Below are 18,973 nucleotides of genomic sequence, written 5' to 3'. Positions count from 1 at the left end.
ATTGAGTAAGAGCATAGGTTAGATACGTTTTATTAGCATATATTCTTTTACTAATTGACATTTCTTCCTAAATTTTTTGTCTAGTTTTTCGAAATATTATACATTTTTAGACAACAGAATACCACCATTTTAACAATTTTAGATCTTATGCGACACAGTGTTGTAAACAGGCGAGTAAATGTCAAAAATGTTGACACTTTATTGTAACATTTGTTTTAAGAGACGTGATTATGAAAATAACATCATGATAAAAGATGAAATTAATTTGGGTGTTATCGGAAAGTAAAAAGAACATTTTAAAGGATTTAATACTTCGACCAGAAGTATTTGCACACAGACTTTTATTTCCAGCCAGCCAGCCCCAGGGCTTCCAGTGAGCTGTCTTTCCATTATAACTATCGCCACGTTTTTTATCTGATTTCTTTAAAAATCTTTTTTTTTTACTGCCTGGTTGAGATAAAAAGTGGGTCTCAGACCAGACAAGAAGCACTGAATCAATTCCATTTTCCTCTGCCATGTCTTTTAAATAAAACTGTTTATTTTACCTCAGTATTTTTCAATTGAGTTTCAGCGCTCACCTGCTAATCCTGATTGTGCTAGCGGTTACATAGTCTTATCTTGTTTTACACTTGAACAACTAAATGAAAGCTTAAGTCTATTTAAATGAATGTATTTTAATGACATTGCAACATATATGCTGTAAAAGGAACCGTATGGCATTAAAAATAGTCATATAAAGCTTTCACCGGAAGTTTATGATTGGCTGCAGCTAAACCCGATCTGGTACTTTTATTTTGAAGCGCGTCTCAGCGGGTCGCCATCTTGTAGCTCTGCTCTCTTCATGTTGCGTACTACGCCCCTTGTTGATAAAAAACGACATTAATCAGCGGTACAATTAAACCCCTGCTTATTAATTCGTAGAAAAAACGAGCAGCCAGGACGTTTTAATAACTGGCTGAAACCATGCAAAAGTATGAGAAGCTGGAGAAGATAGGAGAGGGTGAGTAAAGCACTGTCTGGCCTGAATGTCTGAAGCTAACGATAAATTGGAGATTTATTTATACACCACTAACAATAACGAAGGTTTGTTGTCATAAAACGTCAAACGTCTGTCAATCTGCAGAGCATTTGTGCCTTTATGTGCTTGTGTACTGAAGCCTAAAAGTCTTAATCTGTGGAGATCGAGCTCATTTTGATGCAGCTGGCTTTGAATCGGATAAATCAGCACACCTTTCACACCTGCTAAATGACATTATTGCTGTTATTGAGAGAAATAGAACTGGTGAAGTGATGATTTGTTATCCCGTTGATTGATATTTCATTTTAGCAACATTAACAGGGTTTTCTTTGATTCAGCAAATGCTGGTAGCCATGATGAAACGTAAAGTGTGTTTTCCTCTAGGGGGCGCGCGAGGGCTTAAAATCGGCTTTTCTCCTTTTGAGTTGTATTTACATCATAAAACAATATTTAGATTTTTTTTGTGAAGAGTCCTGTAATGAAAAGTTACCAATAGAAATATATGAATAAATATGGGTCAAATATTTTAATTAAATAAAACCAACCATTCAATCATATACGACAGTGATTGGTCTGCACTGATATTTGATGAGAAGGGTAATATATACCACGTAGTTCAAAAGGTTAAAAGTTACAATTATTTTAATAATTCTTTATCATAATTTCTACACAATTTAAATGACAGTTTTTATCAGGTTGCGAATCACAGGAAAGTTTGGGGAGATAGACCCCCCTAATTGACCACTGAAGAAGGTCAAAACAAGATGTATAGGGGGATCAGTTCTTTAACACTGAGAAATATTTCACTCTAATCTGTATTTTAAATAATAATGTTAATAATTAAAATAATAGATAATATAAATATAGATTTGACCACCCCTATAATGGTTCAAACCATTGTTAATGCGTAATTGCGCCAATCAATTGCATCTATTTAAGAAGAAAGTCTTAAAGCGGCAGATCTAGAGCACCAATAGACATCATGTTCACCACACTTTGTTTTCTCATAAAAAAGATGTTTGTATCTATATTTAGCCTGAAAATAAAATCAAATTAGATGCATTGTTTCTAGTTTAACCTTCAGTAACATCTGAAACGGCTAATCAGAGAATACTGTCGATCAGAATACACTAAATATCCCTCAAAACGCTGAAAGCTTAAATGCATTTTATCAATAAGCTAGATGTAATTAAAAATATTTTTTATTTATTTATTTGACATTGACATTGCAATTACACTGGACAACCAAATGCATTTGTTTAAGTGTTTTAGCAAACTTGCTAATTCTCAACACCTGTCCACAGGAGGCTTAAAATTGACAAAATAGAAATATAATAAAACATACATAACATTACAATTCTTTACATAAAATTACTGCAGGCAAAAGCAAAGGCGACATGATCCAACTAACTAACGGTAGACTATTTGTGCAAACACTGCTGTTTTGTTTTTATCCACTTTTTAAGAGCACTGCTAAAAATATTTAGATTACTTTCTGCTTTAAAGCTAACCGGTAAATCATAATATATTAACATTATTATTATTATTAACATGCATAAATTACTGAAGCGTGTATTACACAAACTGACAACTGACAAGCAGTTGAGCCTCCTGATCGTCAATGTATAATTTGCACAGTTCTTTATCCCCCTAAACCACGCATTTGTTTTATTTTTATTTAACAGTTTTTCTGTGATGAATGTTAAATATGGTTATTATTATGATCATATATTTGTCATCTATATACATAGAAGGACATTTTTAATTTTGTCGAGAGTTGTGTAATAAAAATTTACTAATAGAAATATGAGTTAATATGAGTCACATTCAATCGAATAATACTAACCAATCAATCATAAAACGACAGTGATTGGTCTGCACTGATATTTGATGAAAGGGGTAACATACCACATGGTTCACAAGGTTGAAAATTACAATTATTTTTATAATTCTTTAGCATAATTTCTACTCAATTTAAATGAGTTTTTATGAGTTTTTATCAAATTACAGGAGAGTTTGGGGCGTTCTATGGGGACGATAACGTGTACCGCCAATATTTAACGTGTATTTAACGTGTACCGTCAAATTATAGTTTTTTTTACATAATTAACACCAAATCAAAATGGCAGTACAGGGTTCAACGCTATGGATTTTTTCTACAGGTCCGATCGGGCCAGTGGTTCAGATTTTTACTCGCCCTGGCAAAATTTTCACTGGCCCCACCAAAAAAAAGGGGAGTTAATAGCTATTTTTTTGCCACATTTTAAATAATGTGTCAAAAATAAAGTCTGTGAATCTAGAATTTCAATACTTAAAAAAATGTTAATAAAAGTGTTATGCAAACAAAAAGAGCAGTACAGAAAATGTTAACAAAAGGTGGCCGACTTGTCAAACTGGCTCAAACTGTGCAAAACATCACTTCATTTTTATTTTGTCGCGTTAGTCACACGTAAATGTCTACTTCCAAGACTTTAGAAACAGATATTTTCTTTTAGCCTTATTATTTGATGTTGCCGTTTCTTCGCTGTACTGATTTTTACCAGGTTACAGAAAAAAAATATCATGGTCAATCAGATAAGAGGAACCGGAAAGCAATATGGTGTTTATGACATCACAGAGAAGGTAGTGTTTAAAAACCTAAAAGCACAAACTTAAAATGCTCGTAATTTACATAGTCGCAGACAAATGTTAGTGACAAGGCAGCACTGTCCCAATCGGGCCAGTAATGATCCGGTCTACTGTCCCAAGTGTCTCTCAAGCTGGCCCTGGGCCACCGGGCATGTCCTTATTGTTGAGCCTTGCAGTATTTATCTACTAAAGCACTGTTTTTGTTTTATTCTGTTGTACTCTGTCTTCAGGTACATATGGTACCGTTTTCAAGGCTAAAAACAGAGAAACACACGAAATTGTGGCCCTCAAACGAGTCCGACTGGATGATGATGATGAGGTAAAGATGACGACGCTGCTGCTGGGATGACAATAATGATAATAAAAGTAGTTATAATAAAAGTAATATAATTCTCCTTTCTGCTAAAGGGCGTACCAAGTTCAGCTTTACGAGAAATTTGCCTCCTGAAAGAACTGAAGCATAAAAACATTGTAAGGTATGTTTGTTTTGTTGTTATTAATAGTACGTTTGAACTAACGATGTCCATTGAACTGACAATTATATTTCCAATATTGTAAATATTATATTATTGTGGATGTGGCACCATTGGTTTTAATCTGCATTCATCGGCCACTTTATTAGGGACACCTGTTCAACTGCATCTATTCTGCCTTGTATCAACAGCTCAGGAGGATGGTGGTGGTGTAATGATGTGAGGGATATTTTCTTGGCACACTTTGAGCCCATTAGTACCAATTGAGCATCTTGTCAAGCCACAGTCTGAGTATTGTTGCTGACCATTGTCCATCGCTTTATGACCGGGGTGGGCAAACTCGGTCCTGGAGGGCCAGTGTCCTGCACAGTTTAGCTCCAACTCTAATCAAACACACCTGCTTATAGATTTCTATGGATCATGAAGACACTGATTAGCATGTTCAGGTGTTTTTGATTAGTGTTGGAGCTAAACTATGCAGGACACCGGCCCTCCAGGATCAAGTTTGCCCACCCCTGCTTTATGACCACAGTGTACACATCTTCTGATGGCTTCTGATTCCCTTTATGTCATAAAGCGCAAATCAACTCCGACTGGTTTCTTGAACATGACAATGAGTTCACTGTTCTCAAATGGCTCCCACAGTCACCAGAACTCTATCCAATAGAGCACCTTTTGGAATGTGATAGAACGGGAGATTCGCATCATGGATGTGCAGCCGATGCTATCATGTCAGCATGGACCAAAATCTCTGAGAAATATTTCCAGTATTTTGTTAAATCTATGCCATGAAATTAAGGCAGTTCTGAAGGCAAAATCGGGTCCAACCCGGTACTAGTAAGGTGTACCTATTAAAGTGTCCAGTGAGTGTTGATTGGAATTATTTAAAAATGTTTATTGTTATCAATAAATGGGGATAGATGGTTTGTATTGACTTTTAAAAATATTTTCGGTTTTGAACATCATTTTCTTATTGATATAAATAAATAAGGATGTCACAAGTTTTTTTGTTGCGTATGAATTTGACCTTTTAAGTTGCTTTTTTTAAAATAAGCATTTTAAAATAAATTTTAATCCTGATAAATAATGAAATAAAAACGCTGCATAAACTACACTATTTGTTCCTGCAGGTTACATGACGTCCTTCACAGTGATAAGAAACTCACATTAGTGTTTGAATACTGTGATCAGGTAAGACCGTCATCATAACTGCTTTATTTTTATTACTATCATCATTTATTTTTTCTTTTTGTAACATCTGTTTTTGTCTATTAAACAGGATTTGAAGAAATACTTTGACAGCTGTAATGGTGACTTGGATCCAGAGATTGTCAAGGTTTGATTTTATTTATTTTTTAAATCTATAAATCCCTGAATTCATTTATGTATTCATTTGTTTGTTGTTTGTAATTGTATATGTATTATTGAAAGGTTCTTGTCGTGAAAATAGCCTTGCTTGCTGGCATGGCATTAAATAAAAATACATTACATTACATGAATCCCTTAAAGTAATACAGTGCGTCTGGAAAGTATTCATAACATGATTCAATTAATTTATTTCCTCAATTTTACAGACAATACCCCATAATGACAATGTGAAAAAATATTTTTTGGAAATTAATTAATTTATTAAAATTTATTAAAAATAAAAAAATGCTGAAAAATCACATGTACATCAGTATTCACAGCCTTTGCTCAATACTTTGTTGATGGCAGCAATTACAGCCTCAAGTCGTTTTGAATATGATGCCACAAGCTTGGCACACCTGTCTTTGGGAAATTTTGCCCATTCCTCTTTGCAGTACCTCTCGAGCTCTATCAGGTTGGATGGGAAACGACATTGTACAGCCATTTTCAGATCTCTCCAGAGATGTTCAATAGGATTTAGATCTGGGGTCTGGCTGGGCCACTCAAGGACATTCACTGAGTTGTTGTGAAGCCACTCCATTGATATTTTGGTTATTAATCACCTTCCTGACTAAGGTCCTTCTCCCCCAATCACTCAGCTTAGATGGCCGGCCAGCTCTAGGAAGTCCTGGTGGTTTCAAACATCTTCCACCTACATATGATGGAGGCCACTGTGCTCATTGGAACGTTCAAAGCAGCAGAAATCTTTCTGTAACCTTCCTCAGCCTTGTGCCTCGAGACAATCCTGTCACGGAGGTCTACAGACAATTCCTTTGTCTTCATGCTTGGTTTGTGCTTTGACATGCACATTTGTCAACCCTGGGACCTTATATAGACAGGTGTATGCCTTTTCAGATTATGTCCAATCAACTGAATTTACCACTGGTGAACTCCATTTAAGCTGCTGAAACATCTCAAGAATGATCAGTGGAAGCAGAATGTACCTGAGCTCAATTTAGAGCTTCATGGCAAAGGCTGTGAATACTTCTGTACATGTAATTTTTATTTGTTATAAATTTGCAACAATTTCAAAAACTCTTTTTTTCACATTGTCAATATGGGGTATTGTGTGTAGAATTTTGAGGAAATTAACTCACTTTGGAATAAGTCTGTAACATAAAATGTGGAAAAAGTGAAGCACTATGAATACTTTCCGGATGTACTGCATATCAGAGGGGAGATTTTTTTAATATTTGAAGCATCAGATAATACAGCATTTATTATTTTTGTCCTCGCAGTCTTTTATGTACCAGTTGTTGAAGGGTCTTGCCTTCTGCCACAGCAGAAATGTTCTCCACCGTGACCTTAAACCACAAAACCTGCTCATCAACAGAGTGAGTAAATAATAAAAAAAACATCCCTAAGATTCAACACTTCGACACTCATCTTTATTATTCATGCTTTGTGTCATGAGATGCGATTGGTTTGTGTTATATATGATTATAAATAGAGCTCTCAAATAATATTGACACTTTGGTAAACGTGAGCAAAAAAGGCTGTGAAAAAATGTCTTTTTATGATTTCCAGAACTGCAGAGGTTAGCTGGGTGCAAAGGTTGGGAAGTCTCCATAACTCGAATATGATGTCACTGACTTATTTTAAAGTGTTTCAAGAAAAAAAAGCATGTTCTCTACTCTCATCCAAAAACAAACTCAAGCCTCTCCGTTTTTTTGTTGTTAATATTTTAAGGAAAAAGGCAAAAGGTCCAAAACTATATATTTTTTCCCATAACAATATTATTTTGCTCATATCTACCAAAGTTGCCTATTCGTGTAGGAAGTGTTTCGCAAGTTACTTAAAAAAAGACCTTAAAATACAAATTAAATTAATAAAATTGTATTTAAATTACTTCATATTCTTATTACTTTGCTTCATTACTCAAGTCATTTAATTACTTGACTACATATGATTACTTGGGTTCAGAAAATCTCAAAGCTTAAAAAGTGTAAGTTAAACTCTCAAATCTTTTAAGTCAAATGGAGCATTTTTAGCTTTATTTTAAAAAAATCTTAAAGTTTTTAGTTTTTATTTTTTCATTTATTTTTAATTGACAAGACAAGAATGTTCAATCTTTTTTGGACAAATTTGCTGAAAGCCGATGATCCCCTTCAAATGTTGACTATTGTAAATACACACACTATATATACACACACTATATATACATACACCGTCCCGACTGGGGGTCCATTCTTCGTACGTGGATCACTGAGTTAGCTGGATTTGGATATTGACGATTTTACAGACCTGTAAACTGTGTTTGTAATTGTACCTTTTTTGTTTTGCTTTTGTCTTTTGTCATGTCTTTATGGGACCCTCTTGAAAATAAGATTAGTTACATCTTATCCTTTAAATAAATTGAAATGGTTAACTTTCAATGTACCATATTTATAGTTAAACTGTAATTAATTTACCTAAAATGATAAGTAATCTGTTAAAGTAACTTTGTAACTATTTAATCCCAGCACTGAGTGTGTAAGGCACCATAATCAAGTTGGAATTGTTTTATTTCTGCTGTGCTACTAAAAGCGCCTTCTCTTTAATTCTGTATTTTTGTGTTGTCTTCAGAACGGGGAACTGAAGTTGGCTGATTTCGGCTTGGCCAGAGCATTTGGGATCCCTGTACGCTGTTATTCTGCTGAGGTCAGAGACGCCACTTTTCTTTATATTGTTGGTTTTATTTCCAGGTCTACATGAAATCAAAATGTACAATGTTTGTTTTGCTAGCGCACTTTCTTGTTCTTTGGGTGAACAATTAATCAGTGTAAGTAATTCGTTAAACAAATAAGTTTGTTTTGGTCTTCAATCTTCAATCAAAGTCTGAGCAATTGTTTCTGCATTTGGATTGGCTCCTTTTCTGTTGACATCAGTTTGACGGCTTCAGCCACAATATTCTTTACCACGCCCCTTTTACTTTTAGTGGCTTTGAGGAAATTATGCAAAATAAGGAAGCCCCGCCCCCTAATGATTATTCAGTTTCAGAGAGAAGTACATCAGCATTACTCTAATAAAAGTCTCAGTAACTTCCGGTTCGTGTAGACTATAGCAGTTTTAATCTTTTTGTTGGTTTTGTTCAGGTGGTGACGTTGTGGTACAGGCCTCCGGATGTACTGTTTGGTGCTAAACTCTACTCTACCTCTATCGACATGTGGTCTGCAGGCTGTATATTTGCAGGTACAACAAAACACTATTTTATTGTCTTGTAATATTGATAATAACTATAGTATATAAAGTATTATTATAATTTTTTTGTAGAACTGGCAAATGCAGGACGGCCTTTATTTCCTGGTAACGATGTGGACGATCAGCTAAAGAGGATCTTTCGATATCCTTTACATCCAGATGATCCTTTTAAGATTAATATGGATAAAACAGTACTACTGTTATTTATCTATAATTGTTATTAACAAAGTTTTTTTGGTTGTTATATGTTTAGTAATTTCATTGTGGGCTTTTCTTTGTGTATATATGAACAAGGGGGAAATAAGTCATGTTTTATTTCTGTTGACATGAAATTGTATGAAACAGTAAACTAATAACACACAAGTTTCACTTTATGAAACAAATTATTAAAATAAATGGACTTTTCCTTAATATTCAATTTATATATATATTATATATATAATATATATTATATATATTATATATAATATATATAATATTATATATATATATATATATATATATATATATATATATATATATATATATATATGTTATATATATATATGTATATATATTATATTTATTAATATATATATATATATATATATATATATATATATATATATATATATATATATATATATATTAATAAAAAAATATATATATATATAATACCTCAAGTTAATATCTCAGGTTTCTACTATTCAACTTAATAATAATAATAATAATAATAAATTGTTTATTTATTTTAAGTGATTCAAATGCAATACATTTCAGTTAGTTACCAAGGCAACTGTTCTCACTTTTGGGTTAAATTAGCATTTTCTTCATAATTCCTCTGCCAAGTAATATAATTAAGTTGCCAAGCTTGTTGCTAAAAGTAGGCAGATTAATAAAGGGTGAGTGGTGGTAGTTTTTATAATAATAACCTGTGTGATTAACTTTAACATTCTGCCACATTGCTGGGAACGCCAACAGAAGAACAGTGGCAGACTATGAATAAACTTCCAGATTATAAGGTACATCACTCACCTGTCTGAAAAATACACAGCGCACAGTAACAAGGGGAATGTGTGCACAGAAATGAGCAATTTGAGAAATACAGTGGTCTCTCGCGGTTCACCTTTCACAGCTTTGCAGATTTTCTCTGTATAATTAGACACTTTTTTTACAGCGCATTGTGTTCTACGTCCTGATTAGCATATTGTGTTCTGTGTCCTGATTGGCTGTAGACCATCTCCTCCGTGCCGTCTCCTGTACAGTACAAAATGCGTTCAGCTTGCTAAAATTAACATAAATCAAGCAGTGTGACTCTGAAGTATGTTTGCAAGTTTTCTCTCTACAAATCCCTGCACCGTCAAAGGCACCTGCGGAAATATCCAAAAGGCTGAAGTAGATGCTAACTTATCGCACAAAAAGTTGGACTTCTAGACATGATAAAGACAAGTTTCATAGCTGTAGGACACCATTACGGAATAAATAAATCTTCGGCTCTTTACATAAAAAAGGACGGAAATAACATAAAGATGACAGCAGCTATAAGCTTCAACAAAGTTACAATAAGGGTTGTAACTGTCTGCAACAAGACCATCGTAAGCATGGAGTCTGCTTTGGATTAGATTAGATTAGATTAGATTAGATTCAACTTTATTGTCATTACACATGTACAAGTACAATGCAACGAAATGCAGTTTAGGTCTAACCAGCAGTGCAACAGCAGCAAGTGCAGGATACAGGTATATATATTTAGCTTTGAGTATCAGTGATTGCAGGAAAAATGTTGATGCCTGTCTGAGAAAAGCCTATAAAGTGTGCAGTGAGGGGTTCTACAGCCTTAAAACATCTATTCATTCATTAATTTTCCTTCGGCTTAGTCCCTTTATAGCATATGAATTACACAGTGAATGCCCATCCAGCTGCAACACATTACTGGGAAACATCCATACACACATTTTTACACACATACACTACGGCCAATTTAGTTTATTCAATTCAGCTATAGCATATGTCTTTGGACTGAGGGTGATACCGGAGCACCCAGAGAAAACCCATGCCAACACGTGGAGAACATGCAAACTTCACACAGATATGCCAACTGACCCAGCTGTGACTCGAACCAGCAACCTTCTTGCTGTGAGGCGACAGTGCTAACCACTGAGTCACCGTGTCGCCCTTAAAACATCTATAATAATTGTAAAAAAATAAAGCTGACTACTTTACGGATTTCAGGTTATTTTAAGAACGTAGCTCCTGTGATTAACGAGGGACCACTGTACTCAGTAATTGGCTGCATATATTTTTAATTTATTTATATATTGTTTTAAATATTTATTTGATATTTCAATAGCCGTACCCGATGTATCCAGCTACTACATCACTTGTGAACGTCGTGCCGAAACTCAGCAGCACCGGCAGAGATTTACTACAGGTATATTATTTGCATTATCATAACACTCGCAGCTGAAATCAAAATGATTAGCTCTCCTGTGATTTAATTATTTTGCTTTTTAGGTATATATTTCCCAAGTGCTTTTTAACAGAGCAAGGACATTTTCACAGTAATTCCTATAATATTTTTTCTTCTGTAGAAAGCCTTTTTGCCCTGAAATAAAAGCAGTTTTAAATTTTTTAAAACCAATTTTAAGGTCAATATTATTACCCCCCTTAACATTTTGTTTATTTTAGTTGTCCACACAGAACAAACACCTGTTGTCCAATAACTTGCCCAATTACCATACATTGCAAAATTGTAATGTAATGTGTATTTATATAGTGCATTTATTGTGTATGGCCATACACACAATGTGCTTTACAATCATGAGGGGGGGTCTCCCCACACCACTACCAGTGTGCACCATCCACTTGGATGATGTGACAGCAGCCACAGGACAACGGCGCCAGTGCGCTCACCACACACTAGCTATAGTGGTAGTGGAGAGACAGTGATCCAGCCAATTTGTTGGATGGGGATGATCAGTAAGGGCCGATGGAGGGACTTTGGTCAGGACACCGGGGATACACCACTACGCTTTACGAGAAGTGCCATGGGATTTTTAACAAGAGTCAGGACCTCGGTTTAACAACGGTGCATACTGACAGTATAATGTCCCCTTCACTATACTGGGGCATTGGGACTCAACACAGACTGCAGGTTGAGCTCCCGCTGCTGACCTCATTAACACCACTTCCAACTGCAACCTAGATTTCCCATGTGGTCTCTCATCCAGGTATTGACCAGGCTCAGCCCTGCTTGGCTTCAGTGCGTAACTGGTCTTGGGCTACAGGTAGATATGGCTGTGGCATTAACATTATTAACCTAATTAGGTCTTCAAATAGTGTCCTGCAAAATATAATGTACTGTCATCATGGCAAAGACAAATAAATAAGTTGGAAATTAGTTGTTCCTAAATTGGAGATGAGTTATTAAAACTATTATGTTTAGAAACGTTGGACCAGTGCTGGGGCCAAGTCGGAGAACTCACTCTTGTCCCCCGGGATCTGGACTGGTTGGGGAAATTCTAAATTAAACGGGAAAAAAAATCAATAACAATTGGCTTAAGATTGACAACCAAAACTCGGGACATTGCAACATACAGAACCTGGGTAGTTTAAAATAATATAAATAAATAAATATATATATATATATATATATATATATATATATATATATATATATATATATATATATATATATATATATACATATATATATATATATACATATATATATATATATACATATATATATATATATATATATATATATATATATATATATATATGATATATATCATATATATATATATATGATATATATATATATATATATTATATATGATATATATATATATATATATATATATATATATATATGATATATATGATATATATATCATATATATATATATATATATATATATATATATATATATATATATGATATATATGATATATATATCATATATATATATATATATATATATATATATATATATATATATATATATGATATATATATATATATATATATGATATATATATATATATATATATATATATATATATATATATATATATATATCATATATATATATGATATATATATATATCATATATATGATATATATATATATATCATATATATATATATATATATATATATATATATATATCATATATATGATATATATATATATATATATCATATATATATATATATCATATATATATATATATATATATATATATATATATATATATATATATAATTTTATTTTTATTTTTTTTAATGTTGAAAAAAAAACCTATTTTAAAGCACTTATGAAATATTTCAATAATAATTGCAATTTTATATTAATTTTTGATTAACTGTATTTCATGATTGATGGTTTTGCTAAATGTTACTATTTTGTGGCTTTTTGTTTTTATTTTTTTCCAGAATCTTCTGAAATGTAATCCAGTACAGCGAATCCCAGCAGAAGAAGCTCTACAGCACCCTTACTTTGCTGATTTTTGCCCACCATAAAAAAAACAAAACAAAAACTGCTCTCCAAATCATCATGTAGGAACACAGACGGGCCAGTTTTACCTCCTCAAACCCCCCTCAGCTTCTGCTTTCACCATAGGATAATAGAGGGACCACCAGAAACTCCTCCATTAGTGATTATAGTTATGATTTGATCATACAGACATGATTATAATAGTGACTCTCTCTAATGCAGAGTGTGCTGCTGTTATTCGGCACAAATCTCCAAAAAGACCTTTATGTTGTTACTATGGTCTTAAAGGGATAGTTCATCAAAAATCAATTTGACATATTTCTTCATTAACAAAATGTGTGTTTTTAGCTGAAACACTGGTCATTGGGTGATTTATAAAATGCAAGTCAACAGCACTTTGGGAGTCAAAAAAAAACACATACAGGCAAAATTAAAGGGATAGTTCACCCAAAACTGAAAATGCGTTATTCACTCTCTATTCAAAACTTTCATTCTGTTGAACATAAAAGAAGACATTTCGAAGAATGCTGGAAACCTGTAATCATTGACTTCCATAGCATTTGTTTTTCCTGCTATGGGTATCAATAGTACATCAGAAACGTGTTCAACATAATGAAGAAACACATAAAGGTTTGGAGTAAACAGTGAGAATTTGTTTTTGACTGAACTGTGCCTTTAATGATTGGAATAGTTGATTCCATGAGCATTATGAACTTCATTGTGTTTTATAAGACCTCAATTTATTGTCCAGAGCTGAATATATATGTATTTTGATTAGCCTGTATGTTATTTATTTATGTATTTATTTTTAACTCCATATCTTACTTGCAGTTTTATGAATCAACAAGGATCACAGTTTGAACCATAAGTCTTTAATGCGTCACTGAATTAAAAGAAAGCGACCGTCTTTGATGACCCGAGAGTATTAAATCAACAGCAAAGTTTCATTTTTGATGGAATTATCGGAAAAAGTTCATCCAGACAAACAAAATTAGAAAATCGCATAACGTCAGACCATCTAAAGGGACAGTTCACCCAAAAATGAAAAATTCCTCATAATTCCTCAAGTGCTTCTAAAGTTTTTTGAGTTTCTTCTGTTGAACAAAAATGCAGATATTTTGAAGAATGTTGGAAAAAGCATCTCTAGTAGCAACGAAAAATACTCAAGGGCTGTTTTTCACGTTCTTCAGTACATTTTCGTTTATGTTCAATAAGAAAGCAACTCAAACAGGCTTTAAACAAGTGAAAGATTAAATGATCATTTTATTTTTTTGCGTGAACTATCCATATAAACATTGATCATAGTCACATATATAGGTGAACTGTTATGTAAATTAAAAATGTTGATAATTTCTTCTAGCCTGCAAACCTTCAATCCTGGCCCTACATGATTCATTTAGTTGCCAAATGTTCTTCATTGGTCTCTCAAGGTTTACAAAACGCTGCGGTGGGGACTACAAAAAGCAGCGATTACTTTCTCTTTTTGTTTTTTTTTCCGTCTACGATCAAATGAACATTATAATTTAATGAGGTACAGCGCACATCATTGATTTAGCACACGTTACGATATACAGTATATAAAGAAAAACCACCATAGAATTTTGTGTTGTACACAGTAATGGTAAAAAAAAAGTCTAGGTTGTGCGATTTTTCTATGAGCGAGATTTTAGCATTCATTTTAAACAACACTGTTATCGTTTTCCTATTCTTCATTTAAAGAAACGCTGCACCTTATTTTTTTTAAGTTAAACAGTTGAATTTGACTATATTTTTAAAAATGTATTCAGTTGATCTTTGTGTTTGGTGGGAACACTTTTAGCTAAGCTTAACATAAGTCATTGAATCAGATTAGACCATTAGCATCTCCCTCAAAAAAAAAAAAAAAAGTTGAGTTTTGATTATTTTCTTATTTAAAGAGTGACTCCATTTTAACCAATTTTTAAATATTCATTCATCAGCTCTTCAGGTCCGGTGGGAGCACCGTTAGCTTAGCTTAGCATAAATCATTGAATCGGATTAGACCATTAACATCACGCTCAAAAATAATAAAGTTGAGTCTTAATAATTCTCCATTTTACAGCTTGACTCTTCTTTAGTTACATTGTGTACTAAGACTGCAGAAAATAGAATGTACTATTTTCTAAGTCATAATCAAGGAAGCTTTTTTAGGCACTGCGTAAGATCACTGCGCTTGTTTTAGCCATGATACAGCAGCAAAGTTCCTTGCTTATTTCGCCAGAATGACAGTAAAGTTCCAAGCCAGCTATTCATTTTCTGCCAGTCTGACTACGCAATGTAAATACAGAAAAGTCAAGCTTCAAATTGGAAAAATATTAAAACTTTTTGTTTTATTGAGATGCTTATGGTCTAATCCGATTTAATGATCTATGCTAAGCTAAGCTAAAAGTGCTCGTAGACTCTGAGATCGACTGAATGAATTAAAAATGGTGAAATTCAACTGTATAACTGTAGGGAGGTAATAAAATGAGCCTTTTCCTTAAAAATTCGAAAATGGAGTGTTTTAATTTTGTTGTACATTCAGTAAAGATTAAGAAAAAAGTATGTTGTGCAACTACTTTTTAGGAACGAGATTTTAGCATTCATTTTAAACAACACCATTAGCGTTTTCTTATTCTTCATTTAAAGGAACACTCCCATCTTCTTCTTTTTTTTTAATGGGCTCATTTTACAACTCCTGGAGTTAAAGTTAAGTTTCCCCATGTTTTAAAATCCATTCATCAGATCTCTGGGTCTGGTGGGAACACTTTTAGCTTAGCATAAACCATTGAATCAGATTAGACCATTAGCATCTCGCTCATCAAAAAAAAAAAAAGTTGAGTCTTGATCATTTTATTTAATGCTTAATTCTTCTGTAGTTACGTTGTGAATGATGACAGAAAGAAAATGAAATGTTGCATAATCAGGGAACCTTTTCAGGCATTGCATAATATCATTGCGCCCTGCTACAGCCATGAAATGGCAGAAAAGTTTTGTGATCATTACGCCAGAATATAGTTCCTAGCCAACTTTTGCTTTTCCGTCAGTCTGAATACACAATGAAATTTCAGAAGAGTCAAGGTTTAAATAAGAAAAATATCAGAAATTTTATTTATTTTTTTAGAGGCTAATGGTCTAATCCGATTCAATGATTTATGCTAAGCTAAGCTAAAAGTGCTCCCGCCAGACTCTTGAGACTAGCTGAATCGATTCAAAAATGGTCAAACTCAACTGTATAGCTTTAGGAGTGTCGTAAAATGAGCTTATTTCCATAACAAAAACATGGAATGTTCCTTTAGAAAGACCTTTTTTGTTCAGTGGACCACAAGAATTGCCTTCAAGACTCTGAGCAATAGCTGTGTGCAAAGAACAATGCCTCATATTTCTGCGCATGCCAGTGTTATCGTTACACTTTGTGTGTTTTGTCGGGCCAAACAAAAATGATTTACATGCATTTTAGGTCAAATGGCCCGGAAGTCTGTGAAATATGGTAAAACTGAAACTTCCCCTTATTTCTGCTTCACATTCTCATCAGCTGTTGTAGATGTGCACCATTAGAGAACATCATCCATATCAACTTCCAGGCCTTTTGTGGTGATTGTATGTTATTGATTCGAACAAGTAGGCTTAATATATTTATCTGAGAACGGTTAAGATTGCATTTTTTATTATTATTGTTATTATTAAACACTGTTTATTTATTCATATAGTAATATGTGATAAATTGATATTGAAATGAGGTGGTTTGGAGACTCGGGAAGGGACCATTTATGACATGATAAATTGAGCAAATGTGTGAAGTGTTTTTGTTTTCATTATGATGATTATACGATTTGTTATGGAGACATAAACGCAGGATATTAGCGACAGTTAAAAAAGCTGTGCTGCTTATATTTCTTTCAAGATATCAGGAATGTAGCAGAGCTCTGTTCGCAACTCTTGATCAAGACATCAATTTTTTTTTTTCCACAGTGGATTTGTAAAATTTGAAGAACAATGCAACAAGTTAATAAATATGTTTTCTGTAAACAAAAGTGTGTGTGTGTGTGTGTGTGTGTGTGTGTGTGTGTGTGTGTGTGTGTGTGTGTGTGTGTGTGTGTGTGTGTGTGTGTGTGTGTGTGTGTGTGTGTGTGTGTGTGTGTGTGTGTGTGTGTGTGTGTGTGTGTGTGTGTGTGTGTGTGTGCATTAGGCAACAGGCTCATTCTGAAAATGTAGCCCTATCTACATTTCTGAGGTCACGAATTATGTAGCCAGAGCTACAAATGGCTGCTTTTCATATTTAAAACGAACGCTAGGCGGCGGTATGATGCAGTTCCTTTTCTTGCTTACCTGCTGACCACTTACCTTTGTATTGACGACTTTCCCCGTTACCAGTTTGTTTGGTAGCTTGTCATGTACGTCGGCGGACTTGAGACGCAGAGCAGAGTTGACCACGACAACGGGGTTCGAGTCCGGGGAAGAACCGGAAAAGCAGGTAAGACAAAAACAGAAGCCAAAAAATAAACAAGTAAAATGACAGGGTGAGGATGTGGTTAAATCTGAAAACGTGGTAAAAGGAGAGGGCTATTTTTATTTTTAGGATTGCTTTTTTTAAACATTGCGATTGTCTTCAGGGATGTAGATAGGAGGGTCAGTTGGTGCTTTTTAAAACTATTGGTTGGGTTTAGGGAAGGGGGAGAGCGGATCAATCATTCAGTCGTGTGACAGCAGCCTCTAGTGGATTTCCGCAAGAACAGCAGGCGCAAATGCCACTAACAAGAAAAAATTTGAGATCTCAAAAAGCATACACAGCTGCCCCCTGGTGGATGGGCGAAAACAAAAACGGCAAAAAAAAAAATTTAGCTCCTGGGACATATTTTGCCCTCTCCAGAAATGTATATAGGGGTACGGAATCAGAATGAGCCTGGGTTGGTATATGCACAATATGGGCTCCAGTAGATATAATGTTTGAGTTTCTTTCCTGTTTTTTAAAGGACATTGGTAATTACTGACTTCCATTGTTTTTGTTTTCTGTACGTCAATAGCTAACTCTTAATGAAACCCTTCCAAATATCTTCTGGTGTGTTTGACAGAACTCATAAAGTACTCATAGAATTTGTTCAAGTACTTGAAGGGAGAGTAAATAATAATATTGGGGGAACTATTCCTACTACTGATTTCTGCTGGCAAGTAATAGAAACTATCATAGTATTGGTATGCTATGGAATGTTACTGTGGGTCTCTACTGGTAACTTTTTCTCTTATTGGTGCTATTTGAAAACCAATACATTAGAACCCATTCAAATGTACTGGTTTAAATTGTAGCATTTTCTGGTGTTGTGGACGCTTCACTCGAAAAATTTATTTATTTATTTTTTGCTGCTTGTTCAGACTAATTTATAATGAGTTAAAAAACACAATTCTTGAAGTTTTTTGGGACAACTTAATTGATTCAATTGATTCAATCAACTTAAAATTTTAAAAACCATAAGATTAACTTAATTTGAATTGGGACAACATGAAGGGATTGTGTGGAAACCAGCATGTTTTTTACAATGTTCTGTGGTGGTTTCTATTTTGTATTTAATGGTATCTATGATCTATGAATTTCATTTTTTTTTCCAGCAGGGATCAGTGTTAAGCTAGTTAAGAAAGTAATTAATTACATCATTAAAATGACATTTATAATTACATTGTAAGAAAAGTAACCTAAGTAATTTAATTGCCAGAAACTGGACTTAAAATCCAAACAAATTGCAATACAGATAATAGAAATTAATGAATTCTTTAAATCTGAATTTTCTAACATA

At 33.7% G+C, this 18,973-nt stretch overlaps 1 protein-coding gene across 2 annotated transcripts; it reads left to right on the top strand.

Moving 5' to 3' along the window:
- The first annotated feature begins 816 nt into the window (after positions 1 to 816).
- cdk5 (cyclin dependent kinase 5) lies at positions 817 to 17,218 on the top strand. 2 transcript variants are annotated; one of them, XR_015524579.1, is made up of 13 exons: positions 817 to 1,000; positions 3,877 to 3,965; positions 4,055 to 4,122; positions 5,250 to 5,310; positions 5,399 to 5,455; positions 6,765 to 6,860; positions 8,092 to 8,166; positions 8,601 to 8,697; positions 8,779 to 8,848; positions 9,647 to 9,707; positions 11,036 to 11,116; positions 13,127 to 15,810; positions 15,995 to 17,218. XR_015524579.1 is itself a non-coding variant. In NM_131719.2 (12 exon segments), coding segments are annotated over 12 exon segments (879 nt in total). In that variant the 5' UTR covers positions 825 to 963; the 3' UTR covers positions 13,214 to 15,072.
- Positions 17,219 to 18,973: the final 1,755 nt, after the last annotated feature.

Source organism: Danio rerio, chromosome 24 (assembly GCF_052040795.2).
Source record: "Danio rerio strain M-AB ecotype USA chromosome 24, GRCz13ab, whole genome shotgun sequence".
Classification (NCBI taxonomy): Eukaryota; Metazoa; Chordata; class Actinopteri; order Cypriniformes; family Danionidae; genus Danio; species Danio rerio.
The sequence above is the reverse complement of the archived record's forward strand: the minus strand, read 5'-3'. Positions and strand labels throughout refer to the sequence as shown.